The 9,825-nt window shown below is 42.0% G+C and overlaps 1 protein-coding gene across 1 annotated transcript in view; it reads left to right on the top strand.

Moving 5' to 3' along the window:
• Nucleotides 1-3,388: 3,388 nt before the first annotated feature.
• The window catches only part of UNC5D (unc-5 netrin receptor D), a 794,598-nt gene continuing 788,161 nt past the window's right edge, over nucleotides 3,389-9,825 (top strand). Inside the window, exon 1 of the mRNA XM_069075933.1 lies at nucleotides 3,389-3,859. Within this exon, the coding sequence (XP_068932034.1) occupies nucleotides 3,730-3,859 (130 nt within the window). The 5' untranslated portion in view covers nucleotides 3,389-3,729. The remainder of the gene's footprint in view (nucleotides 3,860-9,825) is intronic.

The following is a 9,825-nucleotide window of genomic DNA, read 5'->3' as shown; positions in this document are numbered from 1 at the left end:
CCTCCTTTTAATACAAAGGTAAGGGGGCTAATGACATACAACATTGCATAAGTGGCCAAATGTAATCCTTTGGGATCTTGGCATCTTGACTGTATTATTTAGTGTATTAGCTATTCCCCAACCCCATCCCCAGCTTTGTGTCATTTGAAAATTCGATAAGCACCCATTTATACCCTTCTTTCAAGTCATTGATAAAAATGTCAAACAGCAAAGAGTCAACTATAGAACTCTGATCTACAGTTGGAGACCCCTTAGCACACTGACATTGAGCCATTAAGAACCACTCTAAGGCTGGCCTTCCAGTTCTAAATACACTTGATTGTTTTACCTAATTTATATCTCTCCATCTTCCCCTTACCTACCAGTGAGTAATCTGGTCAAAAAAGGAAATGAGCTTATTCTGGCATAATCTACTCCAAATGAACTCATGCTGACTTTTTGTAATCACTGCTTCCTTTCTGAGATATTCTTAAACCATCTTTTTACTTATCTTCTCTAGACAAAATAAAGTCCATTATGCTGAAGTTTGCAGACTCTGTCCTCTTGCATTTTTTTCCAAAAAGAGACAGTTGCTGTTCTCTAATATAGTGGTATTTCTCCTATATCCCATGATTGTTTGATTATCACTGGCAGTGACTCAGTAATCACATTTTAAAAATTATTTTGGCATCTGAGGATGTAGTCCGTTTTGGACAGATTTCTTAATCCTAGAGGTATTAGGAATTCACTGGAGTTTATTGCATAGAGAAAACATGGTTTAGATCTGTGCTTTAGGGAAATTATTATGGAGGTTATGTGTTGGATGTATCAGAGAGGAGAAAGATTGAGGTAGGGAGAACACGTATCATTTTAATTGGTAGAACTTGTTCCAGTAAGTACAATAATTCATTTATGTCCTCAGATCCCTCGATCAGTGGTGCTAAACCTAAATAGAAATCAATCCCTGTAGGCTGCATGCTGGTTTAGAAAACAAATTAACATTATTAATATTATATTATAGTTTTATTTATTTTATTAAACATTTCCAAATTACATTTTGATCTCTCTCCTTTTTCTTTTTTGTTTCATTCTGGAGTTTTGTGGATTTATAAGGTCCTTGGGGCATGGTGTATGAGTCTGACCACCTTTGTTCTAGATCATCTTCTTCAGAGATCACAGTAAAGGCTTAATATATGTGTATCGGTCTTCTGATGAACTATTCAGTAGGCACTTCATACATCTTCCTTTCTTCCCAACCTCCCTCCCTCCCTCCGTCCCTTCCTTCCTTCCTTCCTTCCTTCCTTCCTTCCTTCCTTCCTTCCTTCCTTCCTTCCTTCCTTTCTTCCTTCCTTCCTTCCATAAAAACCTGTATGATCATAATCCATCAATGAGAGTGTTGGGTGACAGAAGCTATGTCACCTGATTCTGTCATTTGATTTTATCCCAAGGTGTTCAAGGCAGAAACTTGATCAAATACATTTGCCCCTATAATCAAGAAGAGAAGCAGTAACTACTGTGGCACCTTGGAAAGAGAACATATCTTGCTCAATGGTTCTAGAAAACATCAATTACTGTAGTTACCAAAAAAAAAAAAAAATGCCAAACAGTCTTGAGGAGTAGTGTAAGTAAAAGCTAGAGTGCCTATTTTCCAAAAGAATGGTAGAGATAATTCCAGTGTTGTCCATGGGGCTTTCTTCACAAAGATATCAGCCTGGTTTGGCATTTCCTTCTTTTGTGGATCACTTTTTGTCCAAACTCTCCCAAAAGGCCTGGTGTTCTATGGTCCCTGGAGTCACGAAGAGTTGGGACATGACAGAACAACAAAAAATCTAGTATGCAATTCCACTCTATACTCATTTCCCTGCGTCACCTCCTAGGATCAAAATGAATCCTTCTGTGGATCTTAGGGAATTCTTATGAGATTCCAAACAGATCTTCAGCTAATCCCCTTTATGGTGCTCTCTCTAACTCCTAGGTACTCTGCTTTCTTCATCAAGCCCAGAACATGTTTAGAGCCAACAGAAGATACAAGAAACAATTGGCTCATTCTTGCTGACATTCACACATCTCTGTGGCACTCAGGAGAGGGGATGGCATGTGTGCTTAACAGGGGGAATCAATCTTCCTGCCTATCATCCTCTCTTGTCTCCTGAACAAAGTGTGTTAGTGCAATTACCTCATCCAGACCAATTACTTCACTGTAAACTGTCTTTTCCCCTGAGAAAGTTGCTTTTGAGCAGGTAGCATTTTGAGAGGGGAGATAGATTCCCCTTTTTAAAAAATTTTCCCCTTGTACATTTAATAAAGGTGAGTGAAGATAGAAGGGAAACTGCTGACTGTAAGTCTGGATGAATGTCCCCCCAAAAGTATCTTTTATTTTTAAGCAGAAGTTATTTTTGTTCTAAGGTCAAAATTGGGCAAGAGGCAATATTTTACCCATCTGAACCCTGGCACCATTTGGAAAACACTACTCTCAAGGAGTATATGGGGTGAGTTAAGAGATGGAGTATGGCCTTGGCCCATTTCTCAAAATCTTTAATTTCTCCAGGAACAATAAGACAGGCCGTAGCATAAAGTCCTTTGAAGCATATCTGTTCCAAAACCATGTAACATTATTTATATAACTATCAAAACAGGAATAAAAGCCTTGTTTCTTTTGAAAGTATGTATATATGTATGTATGTATGTATGTATGTATGTATGTATATATGTATAGCAGGACACCTTGATCTGGTCCTCTCATTGACACTAGACTGAAAGGTAATTCCCAGAGCTCCGTTGTAGGAAATTGAGGTAGTCCCTACAGTTAAGAGGGGTATCTGCTGGAAAATGGGAAATTCGGGAGTGATTTTTGGTTTGTCAGTGGTGGAGAAGGGTGAGAGCTTACAGCAGTTAGACAACGTTCAAACTTCCTAAACCAAACTGAGCTGACTTTGGGAGAGAAAATCCAGATCCCACGTCGAAAGTGAAAAAGCCAGAGGCAGCACGTCATCCTCTCCCCCCCCCCCCACTGCATTCTTGTTTGAGCGGACCACCAGCTCCCCTAATGCCTTATTACCTCAGTCTCCTTCCGCAGCCCTTTTCCCCCTTCATTTATTCCTCAGGGCTTGTTACTTCTTGCAGGGCAAGGGGATAAACTGGGGGAAGAGAAAACTATTAGGTAGGAAAAAAGGAAGGAACTCTCCCTACTGGAATAGAAATAACTGTCTCACGCACCTGACCCCCCCTAACTACACTAGAGCTGGGGTACCAATCTCTGTTCCTTTTCATCCTCTTCCTCCTCCTTCTAGCCAGTCCCGCCCAGGCCTGGCTCATTGGCTGCTGCTACAGTGGGGAGGAGAAGGACTTGGGGGAGAAGAGGGGGGCTCTCATTAGGAATGCGGACTCCTTCCTCCGCTCCCGTAGTCTGGAGCCCAGCAGCAACGTGCGGAAGCTGGGAGGTGCTCAGCGTTGCCGAGTAGGGGAAAGGCAGCAGCAGAGGCGGGCGGCAGCTGTAGCTGTGACGGTCTCTCTGCTCTGGGGAAGGAATGGGGGTCAGTGCTCCCTTTGGGTCCTCATCCAGCGGCAGCTCGGGGCTCCATGCACTGAAGCCTTAGGGAGAAGCTGAGGACCATAGTCACTGGAGAGCTAAGAAAGGACACACACTCTTCCATTTCTCCATCTCCCACAGTGTGTCTCTCTCTCCTTCCCGTTCTCCCCGAAGGAAAAAGCAGGAGTGCTGAAGAGGAGTCAGGAGGAGGAGTACAGAGCATGGGGGGAGCAGCCCGCGGAGGAGGAGGAGGAGGTGGAGGCGGCGGCGGAGGCAGCTGTCCAGCGGATCTCTGCCGGCTCCTCTTGCTGGGGCTTTGCTGCTGGGTTGCAGGCGCTGCGGCTGTCCGAGGTAAGCTAAGAGATGGGGAAGCAAAGGGAGGGGAAGGAGAGCCCCGAGAAAGGAGCCAAATCTGAACATACTGCGTGTTCTTGACAAGTTGCGTCCCGCAGCTCCGGGAGCAGCTGAGCGGATTGTGAGTGCGACCGAGGCTGTCGGTCCGAGGGGACGGACAGACCCTCGCTTCAGAGCCCAAGTTTGCCATCTGCGGCAATCCTACAAGTTGCAGCAGCCTGAACGTCTGCCCAACCTCTCTCTCCGCGACCCTTTCATTTTACCCTTTAGTTTCCTTCCCACTGTGGGGAAAAGAGTCACTGCAGAGGAGGTAGCCCCTATAAACTCCTGCTTCCCAACCCCTGGTTCTGTCTCTTCTTCTGATGGGAAAAAGGTATGAAGCCTAGGGAGAAAAAGACTAAGATGCACCCAACCTCCTCGACCCCTACTTGAGCTGTCCAGGACTTTCTACAGAGGGTGGAGGTGGGAATGGGGCTCAGTTTTGGGTGGAAAGGTAGTCTGAGAGAGTGACCTGCCCCCCCCCTCCCCCCTCCCCCCACCCCCGTCTCCCCCCTCACCCCCACCAACCTGAACACTCCCCTGCACCGGGGCTTACTGATTCTGGGCGAAGGTAAACAGAGCCACTAGAAAGCAATGTCAATGCAGGAGTTCCCTCTCATAGCGCCCCTCCCATATCTCGGATATACCCTGTCCCCCTCCAGTCCAAGGCACAGCTTTCTTTAGGGTACCCTATTCCCCCAAGCTTAGTCCAGGTTTCCTCCGAGGTTGGGTGTGCCTGTGTTCGTTGGATGACTGTTTGGGAGATTCCCAGACTGGTTCAGCAGACCCTGCCAGGCAAGAACAGGGCTAGGTAATTGGCCTGCCAGTCTAGTGACCTGGCCTTTCCTTCCTCCGTATCCAACCCCCAGTGGTCTTGTCACCCAGGATCTCAGTCCTTGCTGTGTAGTCCCGCCGCCTGATGGAAAGGCGGAGAAAGCTCGTTTCTTCTAGGGCTGGAGATGCAAAAGCCTTTTGCCTGGAATCGTTGGACTACAACTGTGTGTGTCATTTTGCAACTGGTTTCTGTTCTACCTGAGGGAGGACATGGAACATCAACTTAAGGGCAAGAGGGGGATATCTAAAAGATACGCAGCTTCTAGTGACGAATAACTGGGCTTTCTGTGCTTGCTCTCCCTTCCAAATAAAATTACCAGGAGTCTTCTTTTTTAATGTCTTCTCTCACCTCACTCTCCAAAGCCAGTTTGGCCATCGATTAGGCTGAGAAAAATGTTACTGTTAGAAATGATTTGCCCTATAGTTGTCTGGTGTGTGATGGAGTACAACTGCCCCCCCTCGCCTTGTCTTTTGTTTCGCTAAACCTCGTGTAAATAGCAGGAAGGTTAGAAGACCAACCACAGCGGTGGAAAGGGCTCAGTTTGATCACAGAGGAGCCGATATAATACCGTGGGGTTTTGGTGGTGGTTGTCGTTTCCAAAAGAACTGGCTTCATTCTAAGTCATTACTACCTAGAATCAGGAAAGGGGGAAAAAAGGTGGTAGATCAAGCTAACTGGTTTATAACCCCTTGAATTTCATATCAAAAAGTTTTCTTTGTTTTTAATGGAGGAAGCTTTTAGAAAAGCAGAGAAAGTTTAAAAAGAAGAATATTTCTGACACTATGCTATGGAGCATATTAAAGTACAGTTGCAAGAAAACAGAATGCTTTAAGTCATTCCCTTCACTGTAAAAAAAAAGTCTTTATGTGGAATACTTTTTAAGATATTTTCCTTTAAAAAATGGTACATTGTAACTGAATTCTTACTCTTTACCTCATTATCGGTACTACATAGAAAGTACCACCTGCTCTAGCATTAACTCCAGTTACTGACCCCTTCAGCACTAAGATCATGGTTTGTGGAATTGTTTTCAAGGCAGTTTTAAACAAGGGCAGGGAATGTGCCCAAAAGTCACCTGAAGTGGAGTTTTCACTGACTGTGAAACTCAGGCTAGCACCTCTTATCTTCAAGCTGTCCTTTAAAGGGCTTCTGGAAAACATACTGCACACTCTACAGGCTTTTTATTTACAACAAATGCCTTGCTCAGATCATAGTAATATTCAGGCTACATGGGATGGAATGATAACTCTGACTAATATTTCTCTTGTAACATTTCACTCACTGGGGCATGTAGCCCATTCCTCTTGGCCTATGTCAGAGATCCCTGAAGAAATTAGCAGGGAGCGGGCTTCTGAAAAACACAAAGCCACGGGCCATTTGGTTCTTAAACAATAAAGCAGCTGTGCACTGTATGCTATTGGTGTTTCCAGGTCAAAGATTATGTCTCTGTTCTTCAGGGTCTCTGAGACCCATAATGATTTCCTATGGTTTTGTATTAAAGAAAAGTACACACTTCTCTGATGTTGCCATGGAGGTCATTACCCCCATATGCATCTTGATGGACAAAGGTCAGTCATTAAAGGTTGTCCAAGAGAAATGCATTTTGTTTTGAGTTCTCTGAACCCCAGAGTGCATGTCCATTGGGACTATGTCTTCACCAATGACCAAAAATAGAATACAGGAAAAAGTCAGGTTGGGCTCTATGATCTCTAAGGTCCTTTTTGCCTCTAACATTCTATGAAACTGTGACTTGATGACCTAATTCCCCATTTCATTTGAGGGCTATTTTGACAAAGAAAATATTATTCAATGGCATTTCTCACTTGTGACCTTTGTTATCTTTACCCAAGTCAATATCTGCAGGACTTTTTTTTTCCTTTTTGTCCCACTCCTTTTGTTGTTGTTTTTTATTTCCCAGCTAGTTGATAAATATCTCACTGAGAACTCATAGTGATATTTCCAGATGGTTCATGCTAATTGGATTTAAAGAAGACCTATGGGAGGAGAGCTAGGATGTAGTGAGGGTGGGGGCACAAGAGAAACACACTGTTTTTCTTCCTTTGTTAGTCTGAGAATTGCCTACTCAGGTTCCTATGACTGCCAGTCAGCATATTGGAGATGCATATTAGTTATTTGTGACTACTATGTATTTAACACTTTCCATCTTAAAAGAAGAACGTTTAAAAATTATTTCTGACCTGCAGAGTGTAATTGAATCCTTGACTATCTGTCATGCTAATTATTTTGTCCTTCTCTCTAACATATGTATATGTATATATGTGTATGTATATACACACACACAATAAGATTTACTGGTATGTGTAGCTATGATTCCTGTACTGTTATTTCTAGAACTGCATCAAAGACAGCCAACTACTGGATATAGGGAAGAAAAAAATCTCAGGAAGTCAGTCCAGCTTATAATGCGATGACTTTAATTAAGTCACCCATTTAGTCACTTTAGACACTTTGCCTCCCCCATAACTTTTCATATATACAAATGGGACAAGAAACTCATGACCATTATGTAGTCATAATGCAATATAGTATTTTTTAATACTTCCAGAAAACTAGGATTCCACTGGTATGGATACTCTCTCTACATACCACCACCTCTAATGCAATCCCTACAGTTGATTTTCATTAATTTCTCTGATTAAAAACAAAAACAGAAAACATTTACTACCTAGTAGCCAACCTTTCTGATAAGCTTCATCTGTGTACTGTATGCAGTTGATGTCTACAGGTCAAAGAACATTTTCTTCAGGTTTACTGAGACCCATAGTGCCTTCCTTTGGTGTTATATCAAAGAAGAGATGCATTTCTGTGATGTTGCCATGGAAGTTATTAATTCAGGTGATACATAATATCCACTTGCAGTGAAAACTTGAAGTTTTATTTTTCCTAGTTGGGAGGACATTACAGCACTTCTGTTTGATGATTATGACTCAAAGTTGTATACTATGATAAGACACCAGACAAGAAGTTTTTTGAAGGATGAATGAAGTTGTCCTCTATAAAAACAGAAATCCATCAATCCATTTAGTTTTATTTATTCTTCTATCTGTCCATGTTTAATGCCTACCATTTGTCTTATTCCCATGACTCTAAAAATCTGTGCCTCATGGGGCTGTGTGGGACTAAAATTTTTGCTTGTTTGGTTATGTCTCGTACCTTCAAATCTCTGAGAAGGTTTCCCATCCCAGTAGCCTTTAACTTCCCTACTTTTATTAGAATGGTCTGCATTCTAAATCAAGTTCTTTGAGCTCCTCACTTTTTAAGAATGAAGACTTTGCCTTTCATTACCAGACATCACTCTTTTACATCCTGACATCATACTATAGGGAATGCCTCTTCCTTTGCTATTTCTAGTATCTGAATACTTTAATTTCATCTAATGTCATGGGGAAACCAAACCCCACAGTTCTTCCAGGAGTTGCTTTCCCTTCTAAAAATGATGGCATCTAAAAATGCAATGTGCATCCGGTGAAGTTTCTGCAGAGAAATATCTTTGAATATTTTGTTGTTGCTGCTGTTTTTACAGTGCTACCTTCCAGTTCTTAAATTTAACTCTATCCTTTCTCCACCTTTCAACCCTCAGCTTAGCTCTGTTTTTGCAACAGTGCCAATTCTTTGTAGTTGAAAGTGTGGCAGGAAGGAGATGGAATTGGTAGGGAGAAGAGATGAAATCAGATTCCCACTCCCCAGTAATAAATCTCCATCATTACAGCTTGACCATCTGGGCAGGTGAAGATGATGTAAACAAAAGTTCCATCTTTTTCGTGTAAGACTCCTTTGGACCCTTTGCATACAATAGTGGGGGGGGGGCGGTGAGAAAAGATCATGCACTCTAGGAGCATATACTTGCATTATCAAAGAACTTTAGGTGAACCATCTTCCTGCACTCAGATCGCCACTCCCGAGCTATTAGGACAAATATTCCATTAAATCAGATTGTTCATTTTGACCCAGATATAATGGAATAATCCACTTACTTCCTCTTCTTCCTCTCTCTTTGCCTCTTTGCACTACTACCAACATGGAAGTATTGTGAGTAACTTTCTCTGAGCATTCTAAACCATATACTCAAACAAGGGAATGCTGCTCCATAATCACTTTATCTAATCCCCAATTCACAGGACTATTGTGAGAAAAGTACTTTATAAATTATAAAGCAGTATATAAACACAAGCTATTGCGATTAAAATAGCATTTGTTATTAAATATCTCTCCTGCAATCCTTTGATAACTAACTCTGGCATAGTGGTGATTTTGAATTCTTAAAATATGTTCTAGAAAAGTGTAAGCTAGAATTATTTGGAAGTATGTCTGAGGGACAGGCTGAGTTTTCATGGTCCAAACATAACCACTTGAATAAATACAATGGTGCTCATTCTAGGAGTGCTGGCTACTGAATGACAATTGTTGTTGTTTTGGGGGGAAGGGGGGGCAAGTGACTCATGATAATGAAATATATATAGAAGTGGTTGCACTCAGTGTCAGCAAAGGGATCACCATCACTTATACAATCCCTGATTCTTCATGTATTAAAGTATAAATTATCATTATCATAATTGTCATCATTATCAAAATGTGTAGCCAAAAATGGAAACAGGTCCCTGTCTCATTGCTTGAAGAGACCATTAAAAAGGTTGGTTTACCTGCTTTAGCCAAAGTATATAGCCTTACTGGAATATGAAAGTGTTAGCATTAAAAGAGAAAAGTCAGTAGATGATCTAGCATCAAAGTTAATCGCCAGGTTTTGTTTTATTCCATTTTGATCTTTTATTTTACTGGTGGTGATAGGAACAGGAAAAAAAATCAAGAATGGGATCCATATGGACATAAGACAGTAGATATATGTAGATGTCTGTCAGACAGTAGAGGGTTATGTAAGAGATTAAAGAAATCCCTAGATGTACTCAGACCAATCTCAGAGGTGCATGTGGTACAAAAACAAGCATTCTATCAGCATCCAGGCTGGTGCACTTTAGACTTGGAGTAACACTTGCAATTCAGAATTCTGTTCCCTAGTAGAACAAACTCTCTCTCTCTCTCTCTCTCTCTCTCTCTCTCTCTCTCTCTCTCT

Source organism: Petaurus breviceps, unplaced genomic scaffold, assembly GCF_028583685.1.
Source record: "Petaurus breviceps papuanus isolate PSGF00001 unplaced genomic scaffold, PetGlider_PUasm1.0 90919, whole genome shotgun sequence".
NCBI lineage: Eukaryota > Metazoa > Chordata > Mammalia > Diprotodontia > Petauridae > Petaurus > Petaurus breviceps.
This window is presented reverse-complemented; position numbering and strand designations above follow the sequence as displayed.